Source organism: Benincasa hispida, chromosome 12 (assembly GCF_009727055.1).
Source record: "Benincasa hispida cultivar B227 chromosome 12, ASM972705v1, whole genome shotgun sequence".
Lineage (NCBI taxonomy): Eukaryota > Viridiplantae > Streptophyta > Magnoliopsida > Cucurbitales > Cucurbitaceae > Benincasa > Benincasa hispida.
The window spans coordinates 60,319,019-60,343,905 of record NC_052360.1 but is presented as its reverse complement, the minus strand read 5'-3'; the positions used below and the strand labels follow the sequence as shown (position 1 = coordinate 60,343,905).

General features: G+C 31.2%; 2 protein-coding genes across 2 annotated transcripts; both read left to right on the top strand.

The window, feature by feature from the left end:
* Positions 1–2,013: 2,013 nt before the first annotated feature.
* Positions 2,014–6,634, top strand: LOC120068255 (mitogen-activated protein kinase homolog MMK2). Its single transcript, XM_039019968.1, has 6 exons — positions 2,014–2,544; positions 3,852–3,981; positions 4,341–4,478; positions 5,132–5,464; positions 5,626–5,809; positions 6,228–6,634. The coding sequence occupies exons 1-6, from the start codon at positions 2,390–2,392 to the stop codon at positions 6,398–6,400; spliced, it is 1,113 nt and encodes a 370-aa protein (XP_038875896.1). The 5' UTR covers positions 2,014–2,389; the 3' UTR covers positions 6,401–6,634.
* A 7,246-nt stretch (positions 6,635–13,880) lies between these two features.
* On the top strand, positions 13,881–15,760 carry LOC120068033 (probable receptor-like protein kinase At5g24010). The gene has a single exon (XM_039019703.1). The coding sequence runs from the start codon at positions 14,049–14,051 to the stop codon at positions 15,453–15,455; it is 1,407 nt and encodes a 468-aa protein (XP_038875631.1). The 5' UTR covers positions 13,881–14,048; the 3' UTR covers positions 15,456–15,760.
* The last annotated feature ends 9,127 nt before the right edge of the window (positions 15,761–24,887 follow it).

The window sequence follows — 24,887 nt, the reverse complement described above, 5'->3', positions numbered from 1 at the left end:
AATAGTACTCAATTCCATTCCAAAGAAGTGAAATTTCAATCAAGCTTCCCTTGGTAATTTCCACAATACCAACTCCTTTTGTTGAATTCCAACTTTTTATTTTACAATTTGGTCTCTACCAAAATTGGTCAACCATTTACCATTGACCTTATTCCACTACTTTAATAATAACATCATTATTATATTCTTAAAGAATTTCATTTTTAATCTTTATTACATATGCTATAAAATATAATTCCATGCTTTCTTTTTCTCCACTTTTGGTTTGTATTTAAAAATGATGGGATAATTTGAATTAAAAGAAGAAAAATACTTAGATAGCCACACCCAATAAAAATTTACCATGTAGTAGTTATTATTTTTTTAATGATTAATTTTTTTTTTTGTGTAGAGGAAGGAAGAACATGTAGGCTTCGTTTGTGATTGACAGTTGTACTTTTAGAAAAGTAAGTCGTGAAAAGAATAAAATAGTATTTGGTAAATTTCAGTTTAAATTTAAAGAATAGGTTGTAGTGTTTTATAAATAATTATAAAAACATCTTATTTTAGATGTAATAACTAAAATTGATGCATTTAACTCAGGAAAAATAGAAAATAGATTTGATACGAGAAATAGATAAATATATAATTTTTTCTTAAAGTATAAAAATTGAAAACTAAACATTAATAAAAAAAATTCTACCTGAATTTAAGAGAATCTAGTAGGATATTACGAGAGATTAACGTGTTTTTAAAAGTGATTTTAGCATATTTAATTTAAATCTATTTTACTAAACATAAACGATTTTTTTTCGATGATTTTTTCACACAACTAATTCGATGTCAATCGTAACCGTAATTAGATTGGTCTTAAAAGTATATAAAATATAGATTCTTTTAAAAATTTCTTCAATTTGTACCAAATAAAGTTTTAGAAGGGAGATATAAACCTATAAATTTGTTAAAATTATATGTACTTTACTTTAGCATATTTTTCCACTACAGAGTACAGAACAAATATCTTAAACAGTCATGTCGGCATTAATTAGTTCAATTGATCTATCAACTCCATCATCTCAATGTAAACCAGAAAAAACTTTTGTTTATTAAAAGACAATTATTGATTGTTAATTGCTAATTCTTCATTATTAATTAACTATGTTGTTTGACAATTATTAATTGCTTTACTCTACTTATTTTCAGAATTCAAATGGGACTTTAAGTCAACTATAATTGACATGTATTATCTCTTTAGAAGTCGTAGATTCAAATTCTCATGCCACTTAAAACCAAGGAAAATTCATACAATATTAAATAGCACATACAAAAAAGTTCAAATTAAAAATTGAAAGTTTACGATTCTATTATATATAGAATTTAAATTTGTATCCTTAAAAAATTTTAATTTCTCAAGAATTAAAATTAAATGTTTCGCGACCTAATAGACATTTTTGAAAATTCAAAGATCAAATAGACATAAATTTCAAAGTTCAAGGATTAAACTTGTAATTTAACTTTTCTATCTATATAACTTAAAGTTTTTTAGAAAATAATCATTAAAACAAACCACTACAAAATAATATCTCGAGTGACAAAGAGATTAAATCATTATGAGTAAAGGGTTTGAAGAAGAGAAGAAATGTGCTTTTCCAATGCCTTGAATGCAAGGGAGTGAATGTGCTGACATTGTAAAAGAATCTTACATTGGAGAAGGAAACATCGATCATCTCATGCACAATCCTCACTGGCTCTTTAATGAAAAAAGAGACCTCCATAAGATCCACAGAAACATCATTTATCAAATTAACCATTTCTAGATGAATATTGAGTTGAGTAAGACTAAGAACTAAAACTTTGACCACATTGCATCTTGGTATGAATGTATAACCAGTGGTGAACACTGATCCAAGCAAGATAAAGAATGTTATATATAAAATAAAAAGGAAAGAAATTCCAAGCAATCTAAAGTAAATTCAAGGTCTGAGTCATCAATCAATCAAAAAAGAGAGAGGACAAGAAAAAAAAAAGAAAGAAGTCAAGTCTGTTCAAATTAAAAAAAGAAAGTTGATCGAAGTCGTCCATGGAAGTACGAATGAGAGAGCATATATACACACACAGGCCGCCCAGTCTCCTCGAAGTCGTCCAAATGAAAGTGCGTATTTGTTTCAACTTCTCCCCATATTCCTCTCTTTCAACATCTCTCTTTTAACTCTAAACAATCCTCAGACAAATCTTCAGCTACCTTTTCCTGCTAATTTCAACACACCCCTCTTCAAATTTCTCCCATATCTCGAACACCCAATTCACTTTTACCCTTAATCTCAATTGGGTTATCTTCCTTTCCCAGTTTTCTATTTGGGGTTTTCCTCAATTTTGATTTCTTCTCTTCCTTGAGACCTCGGGAGTGTTAATGGAGTCCAATTCTTTTGATCAGAACATCAGGGGAGTCCCTACCCATGGTGGTAGATACATTCAATACAATGTGTATGGGAATCTATTTGAGGTTTCTAGGAAGTATACTCCACCCATAAGGCCAGTTGGGAGAGGAGCTTATGGAATTGTATGGTATAAAGTTTTTCTTCTCTGCTTGTTCCTTTTGCTGGTTATTGTTTGTTCTTCAAACTTGGAAATTTTAGAGATATTTCATGAAACTTTTCGATTGTTTCTATGGAGATGTGTCGATTCATTTGAAATAATGTGTTTGACTTGTGTTGTTTGAGAATTGAGTTGGACTAAGATTGACCATTCTAACTTTAAGTAGAATTCTTGATATATATGTTTAATTTTGTTTTTGTTGATTTCCTTGGTTCTTTTGAGTTTATGTGTTTAGTAGAATGCGCTGATTCTGAGACTGCTTTGAGTTTTGATTCACTTCTTTTCTTTTCCTCCATATTTGTCCAATTTCGGTAGTTGTTCGGGCCGAGATTAAGAAAGTCCAAAAAGTTGATGATTTGAATGTGCTATTAAATGAAGTTAAAGTTTTTATTTTGGTCTCGATATCATTCATTAAAACAATTGGCCAAAAAGGGTGCTGTTTGTAAAAGAGAACTTTTTTTGTGCTTTTTGTGACAGATTTCCCCAAGTTCTTCCTTTTATCTTGTTTTATATTATTCAAGCATCCCATCTTCTCTGTCTTCTGCAATTTACTAGGTTCTATCTTGGTAAGATCAATTTAAAATTTTTTAAACATGTTTAGGTAATCTTTATAGACATTTATGCTTTCTGTTTTAACGATCAATATGAGATTTGATCTTCTGCTTGTATGTACATTGTTTCTTATTCCTGCTCTGCTGTATCACATTGTCTTGTTTAGATGTATTTCTCATCGAAGCTTTTGTTATCACCTATACACCCAAATTTTAAAGTCAGTATTGATAAATTAAGGTAAATTAATCTTTTAATACATGTGAAGCTTTAACACTCTCCATGCTCCTCACTTTTGTACTCAAGAATTAACACGAGAGTCTAGAAGTGAACTATCAATATGAGTTGGGAAGGGAATAACATTGCAGGAGTTTGAACTCATTACCTCCTAGTTATCACAAAAACACCAACAAGCTTAAACTAATAAGTTAGTAAATTTAATCCTTTAACCATAACAGCTTTTAGCTTTTACTATATATATCTGAGTTAAAGAATTTTTAATAATTCTAATCTCTTTATTATGGAACTTGCAAGATTCTTCTTGCATACAAGCATTAGAATTTCCTATAGCACATGAATTTCATAAGGTATATACTCTTTTGGGACTTTTTGCGGACTTGTGTTTTGTAATGCCTTTGTATTTTTTTCATTATTGTCGATGAAAGTTTGGTTTATAAACAAATATTATCAACAATTAAAGCAACACATTACTTCTTTGTCTCGTTCAGCGCTGCTTCGAACTCAGAAACAAATGAAGAGGTTGCAATTAAGAAGGTTGGCAATGCATTTGACAATAGAATTGATGCTAAAAGGACCTTACGAGAAATCAAGCTTCTTCGACACATGGATCATGAAAATGTAAATTTCAGCATCTATGTTACTTACTTCAAATCATTAGTTACATTATCTAACTTGTTTATTATGCTACTTTCTTGATCTTAATGTCTGTTACTTATATGTATTAGTTTTCTCCCTATTGGAGTATCCATCTCCATATGAAGTATGAGCATTAGCCGAAGGGATTTAACAATTAATTGAAGAAGTCTATTTCATATTCTCAGTTCGATATTCTATCAACCATTTTTTTTAATTCTTTTTTTTATATAATTACTACTGTAAATTATGTGCTAAGGTATTTTTCAAAACATGATATTACTTCTTCAATTATGTGGTGAGGCTAAACCTTTTTTTTTTTCTCTTTTTTCCCTCAACTGCAGATTATTGCTCTCAAAGATATTATAAGACCTCCTCAGAAGGAGATTTTCAATGATGTATACCTTGTTTATGAATTGATGGATACAGATCTAAATCAGATAATACGGTCCAACCAGTCGTTGACTGACGACCATTGCCGGGTTGGTACCTTCTCATCTTCTTGCAATTACAGTACTATAAACATTTTAATTAGACATTATCCTGTTTATGAATTCAACAACTAAATATGTTACTTTAAAAAAGATTTACTCACTTCATAGTTCACTTTCTTCTTTCATTCACTCATATTGAAAAGTTTTTCACGTCACAAGATCAAAGTTATCAATGCCAATAATCATAATATGCACCTCTGTTAATTCTAGAAATTCTTACCAGTAGGAAATTGCTACTCCATTCAGCTGTACACATTTCCATCAAGAGTTGACTTTCAAATATCATTTGAGGAACTAAAGAAAGCCTCCAATTTGAATGGTCCCTACAATAACCGGTGGTCTAAATATTTTCAACTTCGTTTCGATCTTAACATCTAACTTTTTCCTTTTAATTTTTCTGTAAGAGGAAAAATGATAAATTTACACCCTTTCCCATTGGTGGGATATGATACTTCTTGACTAAAGCTGAAACACTTACATAAAGAATTAATGATTGTTAGATTTTATCTTCTTTTTCCCAAGTAGTGAATTTCCTGTGGGGTGAATTGGGATTCTTTTTAATGTTAAGCTACATCTAAAAGTATGAATTTGTTGATGCTTCGTTGAATCTTATTAGTACTTCAATTTGTATCCATATGCAGTACTTTCTGTACCAGTTGTTACGAGGGCTAAAATACGTACATTCTGCTAATGTTCTACACCGTGATTTGAAGCCAAGCAATTTGTTCCTCAATGCAAATTGTGACCTAAAAATTGGAGACTTTGGGCTTGCAAGGACAACTTCTGAAACCGATTTTATGACCGAGTACGTTGTTACTCGGTGGTATCGTGCACCTGAATTGCTTCTTAATTGTTCAGAATATACTGGAGCAATAGATATTTGGTCTGTTGGCTGTATACTTGGTGAAATTATGCACAGACAACCATTGTTTCCTGGAAGAGACTACGTCCATCAGCTGAAACTTATCACTGAGGTATGTTTTCCAGTTATCAGAATCTGCCTTTGCTTCCTATTTTTCACTCTTTCCCCAACTCTTGGTACTGAATGACAGTAAACTATAGACCAATTTTGTGGCACAACCTTGAGAATGCCTCTAATCTGACTTCACACCCGTTTTCCTTTTGGTTTGTGAAGCTCATTGGGTCACCCGATGACTCGAGCCTTGGATTCTTACGAAGTGACAATCCACGAAGATATTTTAGACATCTTCCTCAGTTCCCCAAGCAACAGTTTTCCACTAGATTTCCCACCATGGCTCCTGCTGCTATTGACTTGCTGGAGAAGATGCTAGTCTTTGATCCTACTAAGCGCATTACAGGTATAGTTCAACCCAGTGACTTACATAACTAAACCAACTCTTCTAGCTCTGTATTTGGAAAGTTATAGCCTAAAACACTGTACAACAAGGTGAGATTTGGTTTTTGTCTGCTTGATGAAAGATAATTTAACTCCGAGGAATATAAGTAAACCTTAGACTCTGATCCCTCTTCTGTTATAGCTTGGGAAAGCTTGTCAATTTCTCATATTTTTTTGGGGATTTACATTTAAATGGTAGTGCATATAATAATCACAGTGGTAGTACATATATTCCTTACGATGCAAAAGATTATGTATTCTTTTCAACCTCACTTGAACAGGATCGGTTCTATAGGTTGTACAACTATGTCTTTGAGTTCTAAAGATTATCTATTCTTTTCCTTCTTTGGATGATCACATCAAACCTCGATGATCTGCAGTTGATGAGGCATTGTGCCATCCATACTTGGCACCTCTGCATGATATCAATGAGGAGCCAGTATGTCCGAGGCCTTTCAGTTTTGATTTCGAGCAACCGTCGTATACTGAAGAAAACATCAAGGAACTTGTATGGAGAGAATCCGTGAAGTTCAACCCCGATCCCGCTTTTTGAGGATCATGTCTGTTGTATTCCTTTAACTGATGAAGAACAAGATCCATTTAGTGTTACCGAGAAACCAATTTGCGGTAAATGTCTGTAGTTTGAAGAAAATACTGGGCAATTTCAGCTCTCCATCCTTTTCCCTCTTTTTTTGTGTTGCATTGTTTTGGGATGTAAAATAGATCAATGAATCAGTCTTTGGACATTCTTGAAAACTCTCTTAATCAATGCAGTTGTTATATGCCATTTTGTCTACTTAAATGGAAGATAGAATAAGTTTTTAACTTAGTTTTTTAGCTTAAAATAAAGTTTAGAAAGTCCTTCAGTTTTATTTATAGGTTCTAGATTATTACTTTTTTTTAGTCCAACAATTTGAAGATGAGAACTCAAATTTTTGATCTCTTGATAAAAAGTTGTATGCCTTATGTCAATTAAGCTATATTCGTAAGTGATTTCTAGTGTTAGGCATGTCTATTAGATAAACATGGATAAGGGATGGAAATAGTTATTAGTTTGATAAATCTTTGAAAAGTCAAGATTGAGATACTGATTTGAATAGAATGTTGAGAAAAATTAAGAGGTTGTTTAGTAGGTAATTTGAAAATGGTTGAAAGTGCATTAGCCCTAAGGGCATATTTGTCTTTTCCTTTATGCCTACTAAAATTAGGGTTTCCCTCATTCTATTTAATATGAGTTTAGGGTCTCTTGTATGTATGACATTAAAATAATAAAACCTTTTCTATCGTGGTTTTTCTTCCCTGAATTAAGGTTTTCCACGTCAATCTTGTGTTGTTTCTTTTTCTCTTTCTATTTCAATATGGTATCAGAGCAAGGCGATGAAACTCTAACCCCGATAGAAGAAATTCAATAAAAACAATGGATTCAATGAAAACGAGGTTGTATTTTATGTTTTCAAATGTGTTGCTAGTAAATTTAGAATTGAATTCCAATTTAAACAATGGTTCGAAATGTGTTTACTAATATATTTATAAATCATATAAAACCTAATATAAGCTACTATTAATTATTTTATGAATATGTTTTATGCTAAAAAAAAATTATATATGTTGTAAATTTGAGGTACACAATGAGAACATGGATTGTAATAAAATATAAAATTAAAATAAATATAGTATAATAATAAAATAAATAAATATTACAATAAATCAAACATAATATATAAATTAAAAAAATAAAATAACTTAACAAAATAAGAAATGAGAAAATTCTCAAATTTTTCCGTTTTACATGGACACTAAGAATGAGTATTTACAAGACACATGGATAATACTTTGGAAAATGGAGACATGATACATGGTCAATGACACTAAGCATGAGCATCTAATGACCATCTATTTTCTATAATATTTATAATACTCCCGGGATGCCCATTATATATATATATATGAAATACACATCATTAAAACCTTACTAGGAAAAACCCAATGAGAAGAAAAACCCAATGGGAAAAAAACCTAGTGAAGGAAAAAGAGTACATATTTCATATAATACATACTCCTAAAAAAAATACAATATATTTGCTTCCCTCACGAAAATATCACTTAAGATCTTTGAGACGCTGCATTCCAATGTGCACAAAATTTTTAAAAGTTGCGGTTGGTAATGTCTTTGTAAATAAGTCTATCAAGTTATTCTTCGAACACATTTGTTGTACAGTGATGTCGCCATTTTCTTCAAGATCATGAATGTAGAAAAGCTTCGGTGAAATATACTTTATTATATCTCCTTTAAACTGTTTTGTCTTCGTATAATATTGTTGAGAGATTTTTATTAGAAGACAAGTTACATGTTTCATGAATATGCTGAGTCATTGACCTTAGCCATACACATTCTTGACTAGTCTTGTGAATTGCAAGAATTTCAGCATGATTTGAGAAAGTGACCGTTATGGTCTGTTTCACGATTGCCATGATTTAGAAGTTCCTCTATATATGAACAGATAACCTGTTTGAGATATAGTTTTGTGTGGATCAGATAAATATTCAGAATCTGCATAACCAACTAGATCAAAATTTGATTTATTTGAACAAAAAAAACTCATATCAATTGTTCCTCAGGAATAACGAAGTATACGCTTGATTTCATTCTAATGTCTTTTTGTTGGAGAAAAACTATATCTTGCTAATAAATTTACTGAAAAATGCAATATTTGGTCTTGTATTATTAACAAGATACATAAGTACACCAATTGCACTAAGATATGGTATTTCAAGACCAAGAAGTAGTTCATTATCTTCTTGAGGTTGAAATATATCTTTCTTTATATCTAATTAATGAACTTCCATTGGAATATTTAATTGATGTGTTTTGTCCAAATAAAATCTTTTCAAAATTTTTCAAGTTACTGAAGAATAAATATTTCATTTGCTAAATGCTCAATTTTTCAAACCAAGAAAATTTTTTGTTTTTCTGAGATCTTTCATCTCAAATTCTCTCTTAAGATATTCTATTGCCTTTGAAAGCTCTTCAAGAGTTCCAATTATATTCAAGTCATTAACATATACCGTTATAATAGCAAATTCTAATCGTGATTTTTTTATAAAAACACACAGACATATTGGATTATTTTGATATCATTCTTTCAATAAATATCCACTCAAACGATTGTACCACATTCGTCCTGATTGTTTCAATTCATATAGTGATCTCTGTAACTTTATTGAATACCATTCCCGAGAATTCGATGTATATGTTTCAAGTATCTTAAATCATTCTAGAATTCTCATATAAATATCATTATCAAGAGATCCATATAAATATATTGTGATTACATTTATAAGACGCATATCTAGACTTTCATGCACAGTCAAGCCAATTAAATATCTTAATGTAATTATATCCACCACCGGAGAATACGTCTCCTTAAAATAAATACCGCAACTAGTCTTGCTTTATATCTTGTGACCTCATTATTTTCATTTCTTTTCCTCACAAATACCCATTTGTATCCCACATGTTTAACACCTTCTAATGTTCAGACTACTAGTCCAAAAACCTGATGTTTTGAAACTGAGTTTAATTTTGCCTCGATTGCTTCTTTCCACTAAAGCCAATCTTTTCTATGTCGACATTCTTTAACAGATTTTGGTTCAGGATCCTCATTTTCAAATATAATATCAAGAGCAACATTATACTAAAAAATGTTGTCAATAATTACATTAGTTTGATTCTATCTTTTTCCTGTCATGACCCAGTTTATTGAAATCTCATTAATATCTTTAAGTATTTTACCTTCCTCACTAGTCATGTCAAGGATTTTTTTCATGTGTATTTACATCCTCAACCAAGTCTTTTTCAATATTAATTATTTTTCGTTTTCGAGGATTTTTATCTTCGGAACTCACTGTTCTACTACGCTTCTGGCGTGTTCTAGACTCATTAGTGAAAACTTGTAGTGTTGGGCTATCAATTTTTTATGGAACATTTGCAGTTGGTATATGTGACTTAGTTACTTTTTTTGCATCTATAAATGCATTTGGTAATTGATTTGCTATATTTTGCAAATGAATTATTTTCTAAATTTCAAGTTCACAATGATCTGTACAGGGATCTAAATGAGATAATAACGATGCATTCCATGTAATTTCTTTTTCTAATTTCTTAATTCCTCCCCCTAATATTAAAAAATTTAGCTAATTAAAATGATAATCAGCAGATCGTGCAGTAAATACATCACCGGTTAGGGGTTCAAAACATTTAATAATTGATGGGAATCATATCCAATATATATTCCAAACCTTCTTTGAGAAGCCATGTTAGTGCGTTATGGTGGAACAATTGAAACATATACTGTACATCCAAAAATTCTTAGATGGAAAATGTTTGACTCATGATTATAAGCTAATTGTAATGGTGAGTACTTATGATAAGCTACTAGCCTAATGCGTACAAGTGACGTTGCATGCAAAATAGCATGTCCACACACAGTTGAAGGAACCTTAGCTCTCATAATTGATGGTCTTGCAATTAATTGCAAACGTTTTATAAATGATTCTGCTAAACCATTTTGTGTATGAACATGAGCTACAGGATGTTCAACATTTATTCTAATTGACATATAATAATTATCAAAAGTTTGGGATGTAAATTCATCAACATTATCAAGACAAATGATCTTAATTATATAATCAGGAAATTGTGCTCTTATCTTAATTATTTGAGCAAGTAATCTTGCAATTGCAAGATTTCGACTTGATAATAAGCACATGTATGACCATCTACTTGATGCATCTATTAATACCATAAAATATCTAAATGTTCCACTTGGTAGTTTAATAGGTTCACATATATCTGTTGGGGTTGATGCCCTAAATCTCGTAAAGTCCCATAGTCTATAATTGTAATGTACAAACATTTTATTTATGTAATAAAATATGTGATGTTTTATTTCAAAATTAGTTGCATTAACCACAAATCAATAAAGTAACATCCAAGGTTATCTTTGTAGCTTAAACATTTATGTAAAGACATACAAGTGTATCACGTTTAAGTAATAACCTAAACGGTTTGTAGTAGACGAATAAGGTTGGATATCTTATCCTGGTGACACTACGAGTATGACCCGCTTTGTAGATGTTAGAATTGTTGTAAAGTGCTACAAATGATCTGATCCTGATTATTTCATGTGGAGATATGTGAGCGGAAATATTCTATACAAAGGAGTTTGTATAAAATCAGACCACAAAATGTTTAGTCTCATTATATAACACTGTTCATAACAGAGACTTTCATTTCACCAGGATAACTATAGGTAACATGACCTGAATCCTGAGTGAGCTGTGAACTCCTGCCTATGAAGGCGGTCATTTGATTTGTATGGGTGAGAGTGACCAGATCGCTAACTCAACAAGTCTACCATTTTGAGGATTTATCTGATTAGGGAGTTATGAACATAACTATGCAAGAAGGAATTCACTCCTTTCCCAATGTCGAGGTAAGTAGATAAATTGCTCCCTTAGGGACTGATTTCGGGGCTTGAACAATGTGGTGCCACAATCTCTCCTGACCTGAGAGGGGTTTGGTCATAGTTGGACTATGATTTATTGTTCATTAGAGGGATCAGTGGTACTTAAGGAGTTAGATGTAACTACAGGGGCAAAACGGTATTTTGGTCCAACTGTACTTACGAGCAATTTGTGAAGGGTCAATGTACTGTTGTCTGTCCAATTGGCACATAAATATATCTGTAGTGTGAAGAGTACAGCTATCGGTTTTTAGTGGAGTGCCCGACAGTTAACGGATGGTGAATAATTTATTTAAAAGAGTTTAATTAATTATTCATGTACCATTGGAGCTTTAAGCTACAGGTCCATGAGTCCTCTTTGTAACTCAACGAGAATTAATGAGAATCAATTTTTGGATAAATTTGAATTGTTCAAATTAATTGAGAGAATTAGTTATATGTGATATAATTAATTTAATATAATTATATATGATATAATTACGATAATGTATTTTGATATATTATAATATAAAGTTTATGTGATAGGAAATAAATATTTGAATATGATTCAAATACTATTTATATGAATTTAATTATACTAAATGTCATTGGTGAGAGAATTGAAACTATAAGTTATATTGTATTTGATACAATTTAGAAACTATAGGTTATGTGTTATATTTGATATAACATATAGTTTAATATATATTATATGATAAGGTAGTTATCATATAAATATATTAAATCGGTTTATAAAAATAAATTAATTTCATTTCATTTATTTTTTTAAAATCATTTTGGAAGGAAGTTACCTTCTTTTCTCTCTAAAAAACATGGCAGTGAGGAAGAGAAGTGAGGTTCTTCTTCTTCCTAGTGTGGTTTTCACAAGAGTGAAAAAAACACATAAAAGTTTTGTGAGAAAATTGGAACATCATTTCTTCCTCTCAACACTCTCAAAAACCCCTCTTCCAAAATAGTCAGAGCCCACAAAACTCCTGGATTCTCATCCAGAAAATACAGAGGAATCTTTTTTGGTGGTGTCGTTGTAGACGGTTAGAGAGTTCGAGATTATTCATGACAAGATTCAAAGAAGGAATCTCGTGAAGAGTTCTTCAAGGGTAAGGTTTCTTAAACCTTTTTTCTTTTCTGTAATCTTTGTTTTAAAGCATGCTGCAATTTTCTTTTAAATGCATAATCTGTATGTTTTTGCAATAAAATTTATGTTATGTAAATTTTGGGTATTTGGTCCAATCTTATATTTTCACTCAAGGACCTTCAATTGGTATCAAATCCAGGTTTCTGGTCCAAAATTTTCCAAAATTTCAGATTTTACAGTGTTCTGGTAGGATTTTGCATTTTGTAATTCATGTGATGAATGTTCTGTGGAATGTATGATTTTTGCAATTATTGGATGTTTTCGGGATTGGACTGTATAGACTTATCGCTTTCTTTTTACAAATTGGTTTGTAAGGGTCCGTGTGTTTTGGGGTGTTTAATTGCGATCGAGTCTGTGTTTAAAGTTTCAAGTCGCTCGTGCTGTTCCCGGTGTATTTTCTGGAGAAAACGAAGTCTCCTTTGAAAGAACAAGAAAGCTCGTTCAATCGTTGTTGGGTGATGCCTGCTGTGCAATGACACTTGGCGTGAGGTGCTATGTGATAGTGCCCTGCGATCATGGCTATACGATAACACTGTGCAATCGTGGTTAAAAATTAAGAAATAGGAAACAAAAAATAAGAAATGAAAAACATGAAATGAGAAACAAAAACATTATCATGGAAAACAGATCCAGAATTGTCCATTCTTTAGTTGTGCATGATCACTCTTATTCTAAAACTATTAATCACATGCTAAATGACTAAGAACATGAAAGAACTCTATTCTCCCTGAAGTCTCTTGATTTACCTCCATGGTCTTTGATTTTTTATTTATTTATTTTTTTTAAAAAAAAAAACCTTATTTTTAGATCAGTGACCAAATGTAGTGTTTGGAAATTCACTAAAATTTAAACCTCATTTAAAAAAAAAAATAGAAACATTTCCAACTAACATCATTGCATTACAATTTTTACCAATTTAAATATAGTTGAACCAGTCAAAACATACATTATTGATCAAAAGGTTAAAGGTACATCCCTCATCGTTCGCATATAGTTGAACCTATTTTTTTTTTCTTTTTTAAATAATTTATTATATTTCAAATATATTGAGTACAAAAATACACCCGACTTTTTGTGATCGTAAATTTGGAGAGCCTCACTCATAGAAATGGAAAAAGTTGGAGTGGTCAATTTTAAAATGATACATATTAAGGATTATAGAATTGGCTTAATGTTCATTATCTAAAGATATATAGGTCTGTATTTTGTCATTTCTACGAGTATCCCCTCCCAAATTTATGATAAAAAAAAAAAAAAAAAAATTAAGTATACTTTTTTTCAAGAGATTCGAACCACATACCACTAGATCGTAACACATACCATGTATGAGACATGTTCATTTTGTCATTTCAAATATATGGAGGCAGAAAGAGAAAATAATATGAATATTGTAGTGTAGCAGTGGACTTCGTCTTCAAATCTTAGCTGTATGAAGTGATTGGTTGGTTCCATTTGTATCCCATTAATTCAAACGCGGCTTTCTCTTCTTCTTCATCATCATATTCTTCTTCTTCTTCCTCTCAACTGTCAATCCTCTTCCAATGGAGTTTCTGAAGCCAATTCTCTTTGCTTTCATACTTTCTTCATCAACAATCCCTATTCTTTCCTTTTCCCATTTCTCTCCCATCGATCACTATCTCGTCGACTGTGGGTCAACCCTAAAGTCCACCGTCGATCATCGCATCTTCCTCTCCGATTCCTCCCCTTCAAATTCACCATTTCTCTCTTCTCCCCGCTCTTTCTCCCTCAGAAATGAACACCCATTTCAGGGTTTGCCCCCGATTTACAGTTCAGCTCGGGTTTTCGAGGTGCCATCCAAGTACGAGTTTCAGATCAGAGACAAAGGCACACATATGGTACGTCTCCATTTCCAAACTTTTAGTTCTTCCAATTTGGATCTCATTCGTGCTCAATTTCACGTTCTGGTTAATGGGTATGTGATTTTGAGTAATTTTAGTGGGGTCTCTGCTGTAAACCCTAGAATCAAGGAGTTTCTTATCTGGATTGAAACTGAAACTCTCGAAATTACCTTCGTCCCTGTTAAGAAATCGAATTTCGCTTTTGTTAACGCGATTGAAGTTATCTCTGCACCTAAAGATCTTGTTGCTGATTCTGCAAAATATTTGAGTTATGAACGTAGTGAAGATGTTAATGGGTTGTCCAAGGAAGGGCGTGAAGTCTTGTATAGAGTCAATGTTGGAGGGCCTAAGGTGACTCCCTTTAATGATTCTTTCTGGAGAACTTGGGTTCCTGATGATGAACACTTTGAATCAACTGAGGGATCAAAGAAAGTGTATTCTAGTGGAAGAATTAAGTATCAGGAAGGTGGAGCAAGTCGTGAAGTTTGTCCTGATAATGTCCATAACTCTGCCCGAGTGATCAAGAGTACTAATTCTTCAATTCCAAACACGAATATGACATGGACCTTCCCGGCTATTGATGGATACAATTACCTTGTTCGCTTGCATTTTTGTGATATTGCAAGTATGTCAATTGGTTTTCTGTTTTTCAATATCTATGTTAACGGGTACATGGCATACGAGAATTTCGATCTCTCAACCGCTACAAATTGGGAACTTTCTACGGCGTTCTATGTCGATTTCATGGTCAGTGGTGATCAAGAAGGGGTTCTTAGAATTGGTATCGGAAGCTCTAACCAGAGTGTTCCATATGCTATAGATGGTCTTCTAAATGGAATTGAGATTATGAAGTTGAATAACTCTTTTGGTAGCTTTGCTGGTAACCTGTCTGCGGATATGGTTTTGAAGAGATGTCAAGGAAACACTGTTAATTTAGTTCCTTATATAGTGATTCTGTGTTTGATCGTAACTGTGTCGCTGATGTTCCGTCAGAAGGTAATCGGGAGGGACGATTCTTTCTCGTGGTCGAAACTGCCCGTGGTGGATAGTTGGAAAGTTAAATCTAGCATGGGAATAGTCAATTCCTAGTTAAAGCCTGTTCAAACTTAAGGTTACATAAAATTTTATTCAATGTCTAAATATAGAAGTTGGTGGAGGAGTTATTGTATTTGAAAGCCAGTAAACTAAATAGAAATCTGTAACATAAAGTTTCTTTTGAATGTTAAGTTTGTTTCTTTAGTCTTTGTGATACATTGTTGTTATCTGTAATGATTCTATGGAAGTTATTGAGAGAAAACAATCTGAAGGAATTGGCATATCCATGTATACTTGTAAAGTTCTTTCATTCTCTTTTCATATTGGATCTTTAGACAAAAAGCACCCTTGATTATGTTCATGTACTTGTATACTGATTACCTCCTTTTCTCTCCCTCTCACTCTCGATTTTATCTCTTTCTCTCTCTCAAACCGTCCCCAATCTCCCACACCGTCCCCGTTCCCTCTCTGTCCTTCGTAAAAGGATATTCCTTTTTTCTTAAAAAAGTAATTATTATCATTATTTTTTTAAAAAATAGACTAATTTGAGTATTGAACCTAAGATTTGAAAGTGTATAATCATTCTCACGAGTGTCCTTAATACCAATAGGCCAATTATCATAATATGAATACCAAATGAAAACAAATTTGAAAGAAACTACTTTTGTTAGTTATCAAATTTACACATTTTTTAGAAATGTTTTTTAAAATTTAGAAATAAGAAACAAAATAATATTTATCAAACAAATTTGTTTCTCAAAAAACGAGAAATGAGAACATTATCAAAGGGGTTCATAATTTTTGTTTTATTTTTCTTTTTGTAGGACTTTAAAAGTATGAAGTCTGCTAGTAATAAAGTATTATCATTGATAGCCTATAATACTATCAGTGATAGGCTTCTATCACTGACAGACTACTTTAATCCGTGGTAGAAGTCTATTACTTATAGACTCATATCAACTAATGTATAATAATTTATTAATAAATACTTAAGATCAAACTAAAAGTCTAAAACTTATAAAATTTATTAGTAGCTATGAGTGATATACTTCCATTTTTATGACATAATAATATAAATCTATTACATTATTATGACATAATAATATAAATCTATCGATGATAGTCACTAATATATTAAAGTCCTATTTAAAATGTGAAAAATATGAATTTGACAATTCTAATGTTTAAAATCGATGATATTAAAGATATAACTTAAGTAGATATCAATGATATTCACATATTAGTGATTTGACTTAGGTATATATCAGTGACATCAATGATATTGGCGATATTGGTGATATGACTTAGGTAACTATCAGTGATATCCACGTATCAGTAATATCAATTACCAGTTATATTAGTGATATAAAAATGATTTAGATAGATATCAATGACATCAATGATATCAATGATATTCGTGTATCGGTAATATCAATTATCTGCATATTAGTGACTTGACTTAGGTAGATATCAGTGACATCAATAATATGAAAGGATTCCACTTACAGTTTATTAATCAGTGGTGAAAATGGAGCACCGAACAAATAGTAAACCTGGAAAAATGGTAGCCCGACCACAACAACCGTATTAGTGAAATTTTCGACTCTAAACTCTTGGGTAGTCGGGGTCCAAACTTCTCTAAAGCCATATTACACCAGTTTCTTCTAGGCCGACTTGATGGTTTAAAATGAACATTGACAGAAAAAACCTGAGGTCAATCAAGTCGTCTTCTGAAGAAAAGATTATCTTTAGAAGGAAAAAACCCTAATTAATTCCAATGGACAAAATCAAACAAAGAAGAAGGGTTTTGTTTGGTTGTTTGCTGTTTTTACAAAAGTGCCCTTGAGAGTATCAAAAAGAAAATGGACCATACGAATGTTTGGAAAGGACAAGGAAATTGACAATGAGGTGATCAATAGCTACCATTGATAAAAACTACCACCGATAGCATGTTATCGGTGATTGAAGCTAACACTGATAACACGTTCTTGGTGATAGAAGCTACCACTAATAGTACATTATCGGTGATAGAAGCTACCATTGATAACATGTTATTGGTGATAGAGAACTATCACTGATAACATGATATCAATGAGATCATTAATAGCATGATATCAGTGAGATCATTGATATCATCTTATTAGTGATGTTATCTGTGAAAGAAGTCGTCACTAATAACCATGATATGAGTGATATTAGTGATAGAACTTAGGTGATATCTATATATCGAGTTTCTTTCTGTTGGGAATGTCCTAAGCTCGTTGTTCGTAAATGTTATTAACATATTTTATTTATCAATAAAAATATTTTTAGTATTTTGTTCAATAAATTATTATTGATATTGCATTCTTTTATGAAAATCCAATAAACAAATTCATGGCGATAACATGAATACTTTAACTTTATGTGATGATATAAAAGAGGATCAAGTTTTAGTATGTAGCCAAAATGGTCTATAAGTATATGGATGAGATTGGGCACCTCATCCTAGTGACACTATTGGATGCGGCTCATTTTATATATTGATACAAATGATGTGATAAAAAATCATTCATGTGAAGACATGTGAGTGGAGGCATCCTGTGCAATGAGTTTGCATAAGACCAGACCTGGAAATAGTCACTTTTTTTTTTATAACAACCGTTTACTGTTAAAACTTATTATTTCAAATTCAACGACCTAGGGTAACTCAATCTTAATCTTGAGCTAACTACGAACTTCTGTTTATTCGGGATTATCCTTTGATCTGCATAGGTGAGAGTAGTCCAATAGCACTGCTCAATAAGCCTCCCATTTTGGGATAAGACTGGATAGATAGTAGGGGACATAGCTTTGCAAGTGGAATTCACTCCTATCCGACTTAGGATTAGCAGATAGGTTGTTCTCTTAAGCGTTGATGCCTAGTCTTGAACAACGGGGTCCTGCCCTCAAATGAAAGAGAGGGTTATGGTTTATAAGTTGGACTATAAATCAATTGTTCAATGGAGGATCAGTGGGAGCTTAAGGAGCAAGATGTATTTACAGGGGTAAAACAATAATCTTTGACCCAACTGTAAATACGAACGACCTGTGAATGGTTGACTTATCGATTATAGTTAAAATGAACAGAAATATATCATAGTAGAGAGAGTGCAACTATCGAGCTATAGTGGAATGTCTTGATAGTTAACAAATAGTGATTAATTCGGTTTAAAGAGTTTAACCAATTAATTGCAAATCGTTGATCTGTAGGTCCATAAAGTCCCTCTACTAGCTCATAATTTGGATTAGTAAATTGAGTAATCTTGATGAGATTTAAAATTAGGGTTTAGAATTTACAATGTTCAAATTCAATTAGGGTTTTTATTAATTGTATTCGATACAATTGAAATGTTTAATTTATCAAAATTAAACCAAAATGGAGAATCGATTAATGTTTAAATTATGATTTAAATATTAATTATATAAAATTAAATTCATTATAGTGAAATTGGTGTTTCATTAATTTAATATTAGATATTAAATTAATAATAGTAATGAAAATGTTTAATTACTTAGTTTTATCTAAAATTAATTAATTAAATTAATTTTATAAAACTAATAAACAAATAAATTAGTCTATTTATTAAATTGATTTTAGAAATCATTTTTTAAAATACTTTTTGACAAACAAAATGAAAATTTCCAAAAGTTGGAAATTTCCACTATGGGTGAAAGCACCTTATTCATCCAATTTCACTCAATTCATGAAGAAGGAGTTGGCCTTAATGCAAGTTTTGAGATTGCATGATGAAAGCTTTTTTAAATTAGAGTGTTGGGCTGAATCATTACCCAAGCATTCAGAATTTCTACAACAATTCTACAGAATTTGAAACCCTTAGCAACCCCTTTTCAGCCTTACCAAAACCAGTTCAATTTAGTGTTTTCACCACACAATCCTTGCAAGAGAATAGTAAAGAAGATCTTTGTGGTGGTCAACTTGTAGATTGAAGCATCTTTTTGTGGAGCTCAGCTGGTTGTGAAAAAGTTTCATCAAAGGTATTGTGTTCAGCAAACCTTCTTATGAAACAATTTTTCTAAAGCATGTTTTAAACTCAAATTAAGTGTAATATAGTACTTATTGATTATGATTTTCTCCGCTGCATGTTAGTGAACTCCATCACTTTCAAAGTTCATAACCAGTAATAGAAGTCTATCATTGCTAGTCTTAAGTGTTAATATTTCAAAGTTGTTCTAATTGATGAAAATCTATCAGTGATAGCGACTATCGGTGATAGCCATGATAGAAGATTATTAATGATTGCTACTGTATTAATCTTTCAAAGTTGATAGTCATTAATGAAAGTCTATCAATGATAGCCATTGATAATTTTCCATCACTAGTATAGCTCAATCCTTTAAAGTTGTTGGTTTTCTTTCAATGTTGACAACTACTTATAAAAGTCTATCGTTGATAGCCACTGATAGCCTTAAGTGTTAACATTTCAAGGTTGATTTCAATTGATAAAAGTGTATTAATGATAACCACTGATAACTAATAGGAAATAAAAAGCTAATATCACAAGATTGTATTAATATTTCTTAAATTGAAAGCTACCACTTATAGCAACTATCAGTGATAGCAGCTAATAACAGCTATTAGTGACTATCACTGATAGCCTTCAATTTGAGAAAATGGAGAAAAAACGAGTAAAATGGTGGTTAGGCGTGGGCTTTTTAGTCTATTACTATTTTATGTTCTATATATGCAATTATTTTATCCATGTACTACATATTCTATTATTTTTTACTTGAATTCCATTTATGCAACTAGCCCAAAGATATTGTTGTCCCTTGGCTCTTGAACTTCGAGTAGTTTGCAACTTTGCATACAAGGTATTTATGAGTCACCTTTGGGTTTAGGTTTTGGAAATTATATTTAAGAGCAACATGTATTAGAGATGTCTATTTAACCCATGGGTCCCGTTCGAAATGAGGTAGGAAATCCCTAATTAAATGGAAAATGGGGGAAGGAGCAAGAGCAAAATTTTTCTGTTGGCTACATGGGGATGAGGACGAAAATTATATCCCCATCCCCATTATATATAATATATATATATATATATATAATGTATATATATATATATTTGTCAGATATGAGGGAGATATTTAACTATTTAAGTAAAAAATTGATATAGTGATTAAGTTAATTATTTTTTTTCAAAAAAAATCTAAACGGGAAAAAATTTACCTCGAGGAATCCGATTCCTGTGAATTTTCTTATGAGAAATCTCCATCCCGATCCCGTAGAGAATTTCAAGAAGATGGGAAATAAAATGAGTAGTGGGGATGGGAGTCGACAGGAAGCCATCTTCGCCATTGTCCCGCGCCACGGACATCTCTTGATGTACACATGGTACCAATGGGAACGCAATTGGCATACCTAGCAATAGTAGGAAGAATTGTAGGTTTCCTCACTAGTAGAAAGAATTGTAGGTCTGGTTTAGTTTTTAATGTTTAGATTGACATGTCCACCTTATATTTGTGTCTATGGTCAGAGTTTTAGTTTTTGGTATTCATCTATTTTAGAAAATAAAGTCCAATTCTTTAAATTTTTTAATCGTGTCTTTATTAATTTTTTCCCAAAAAAAATGTTACTAGCGTTTAGTTTTTGTAATAATAATTCTGCGATAGTTTTTGTTTTTGTTAGTTTAGATTACAATATTTTATTTATTTTTTATTCTATTTAATTTTTTTTAATTAGATTTTGTTTTAAATACCTATAGATTTTTCAAGAGGGGAACATTTTTATGTTTTAAAATTAAATAAACTAAAGAGTCAAGGCATAAACGTTTTGTTGCGTGAAAATAGGATAAAACGTTTTTAAAAATGGCCAATGACCTTTTTTTTTTTTTTTAATCTTTTTCTTAAGATACAAAATAATTGTGTGGGTATTTATATTGTTTTTATAGTTTGAGATGGGGGTTTAAAACTCCAACATTTTGGTAAAGAGTCTATGTCTAGCTTTTAGAGATTGAGTTTAATTTCATTTTAATTAGTATTGAATCTAAAACTTTTGAATTGTACATTCTAATTTGATTTTAGTTTCAAAATTCTAAATTGCTCTTTATGTTTTTAGTTCAATTTAATTTTTTTTTCTTTTGCACAAATTTTACATTTTACCTCTAATTATCAATTTCCATAACCCCACTTAATGTCATTTATTAAAGAAAATTGATAGATCGGTCATAAAAATGAATCCAATTTCAAAATTTTCATAAACAACGTTGCATCAAATAATTAAAAAAATGAATTTTCATTATCATTTCTAATTGAAGTATAATTGGGACTGAAACGATTATATTATATTTTTTTCTATAAAAAATGAAAGCGTGACATTTTTAAAGTTAGATAGAGGATTACAACGTAGATCTAATAGAAAACAAAGCTCCAATTCCTAGAAAAAAATTGCATAGCGTTAGAGTAACAAATATCAAAATTATAGAGAGGTGAGTAGTTCAGTTTGAATTGAACCGACAACTTTTTTCCTTGAACCCAAGAACCAAGACAAACCGATGGATTCCTACAAATTTGAAGTTATTCAATTCAATCCAAATTAAAATCGATTCTAACTCAACTCAATCTAATTCGTATATTTTAAGTTGGGTTGGTCGGATCGATATTTTTGGCTATAGGGTTTGTTGAACCCTAGTATAAATGATATGTAAAATCAGAAAAGAAAAATAATGATCTTAAAATTTATATTCACTGCGTCTCAATTCTTAATGGAGATGAGGATGGTCTAGAGAGCACCATCAACCCAATTCATTATAAACTGACTCAAGCTTTTGATTTGAGATGTAGAAATAAATAAAGGAAATTTTTCAATTTTTCCATGAACTTTTGGGAAAGCGAGTCAATTTTTAACTTTTTCATATTCTTCATAAAATTAATTGTGTAAATGGTTACTAATTTTATTGGACTTTGTTTGAAGAACTTTTAAAAAGATCATTTTAGAAAAGAAGGTGAGCCTTAATAAGAAGGATTGGAGCCTTAGATTGGACGATATTTTGTAGGAATACCATATCACCTACAAGACATTTATTGGTATGTCCTCGTATAGGTTAGTCTATGATAAGGCATCTCACTTGCCCGTATGATACAAGAAGAATGGAGTTTAATTAGGTAATTAGGTAACATTCTAAGTTAATTCTGTAGGATTGGTATATAGCAACTCTAGAGGGGTGAATAAGGTTTGATCAAACTAATTAAAAATTTTTACTAATGTGAGCCCAATTAAACAAATTAGCAAACTTTTTGCTAACAAGTAATTTAAACAATAAATTTATATAAATAATTTCACTTTGAATTAAACAAGAAATTAACCATCACACTTTAAAGCACAATTTTTAAATCTAATAAAAGGATTGGTAAATGATATATAAATTTAAGGACTACCAATCAAAAGAAACATATATGAGCAATTAAATTTAAGAACAAAAATTGCAAATAATTTCAAACAATAAAATTTAAGAACAAATTAATTGCAAAATTAAATAGTTGAGGGATAGAGAAATTGATATCGAGAATTTTATAATGGTTCAGCACAACCAGCCTATATCCACTTCCCAAGCTCTTAGAGTTGAGTCGTTATAACGTTCTTTTTTCAGATGCAAAAACAAATCCGATCTTTTCAACGATTAAGGATCAAACCGTTACAACTTTTTTTCCAAGATCAAGAGGAAAACTCTCTCCAAGAGTAGATTTACAAATTAAAGCTCTCAATGAATCAATCCTCACAACTTAAAATATCTCTCTCAAAAAGAAGATGAAAAGAATAAAATTGAAGCTTGGAGAGAAAGTAACAATGGTGGCTTAATGAGTTATGAAGGATTGAAAATAATAAAAAAATTTGTCATGATTTGGAGAAGAAAATGAGTTTAAATAGAAAGGAAAAATTGTTAAAAACCACATCTAATTTGGACTATTGGATCTTGAAAATGAAAAATAAATGGTGGAGGTTTTAAACTCAACTAGTCGTTAGACACAAAAAAAAAAATAATATAATAATATATATGTTTTAAAATCATTTCTTTTAAAACCCAACAAAAAACAAATGACCACCATGTGTAACACAAACATAAAATAATATTAAATTCATTTTTTTTTAAAACCAATCCAAAAATCAAATGTTCACCATGTGTCACTTCTCCATTGCTTCAAGTGGCACATTGTAATTGATCCACTTTGATGAGAAAAATTCTGCCACGTCTTCAGCTCAGGATTTTTCTATTAAGCTTATTTCAACTATATCTTTTTCGTTTGACGTCCAATTTAGGTGATTCAAAATGTGTTGGAACCGTTGTTCCGAGCTCTATGCAATAGACACTTCAAAATACTCAATTTATCAATAAATAAAAAACAGGTTTGTTATCATCAAAATATTAATTAGTTAATTAATTATAATTAATTAATTTGGGATTAAGGGTTAAAAAGCCAGTAAATTTCTTTTTTACCCTCGTTTATAATCAACTCTAGAAATAGGAGTCTTCCCCTTGTTGTATGAAACAATTTATCACTTTAATAAAAGATTGATTTTTGGATGTTTATTCCCTTAAGCTAACTAGGCCAGGTCACCGTAGATGTCGAGCATAAGGCATAAGGCGATGAGAGGTGCAACTTAGATTTGGAAGCCACTGGAGAAGCTGGACTACTACATCTCCAAGAATTAGAAGAAATGAGAGTTGAAGCTTTTGAGAATTCTAGAATCTATAAAGAGAAAAAAAAAAACCAAACTATTCAATGACAACATGATCGCTCAGAAATAGTTTGAAGTGGGCCAAAAGGTTCTTTTGTTTTATTCTCACCAAAGCTCATGTTTGGTAAGCTTCGTTCTAGATGGACAGGTCCCTTTGTTGTTTTTAAAATATTTCCTTAAGGTGCTGTTGATGATGAGTAATGAGACGAGCCATACGTTTAAAGTGAATTGGCATCGATTGAAGATCTTCGCAAGGGTGATTCCACCCAATGTTATGAAAGCTCCTTTATGCAAGAGTCGCCCATCTTCTATTAATCTTTGTTCTCAATCAATTGAAAACCTAAAGATATATCGACAGAGGTGACCGGTTCGATTCAGTTTGAACTAATAATTTTTTTTTTTTCCTTCTACCCCAGAGTCAAACCAAACTGGTTGATTCCTACGAACTAAATCTAATCCAACCCAAATTATAATCATTATAACCCAATCCAACTCTTATACTTTGACTTTGATTGGTCAGATTTTTTAGGTTGTAGGCTTTGTTGAACCCCAAGTAAACACCATATTGTAACAAGATAAATAACAATGTATAAAACAAACAGTAATTAAACAATAATAAAGAGACACGGAGATTGGTTAGTTCGGTGCAATATCACCTACTCTAGGGAGCAGTGTGCCCAAAGGAAAGAGATTTCACTAATGTAAAGTTAAGCAATTACAATGTAATACTTATTTGTTGAAAATAACCTGAAACTAATGAACAACCTAGC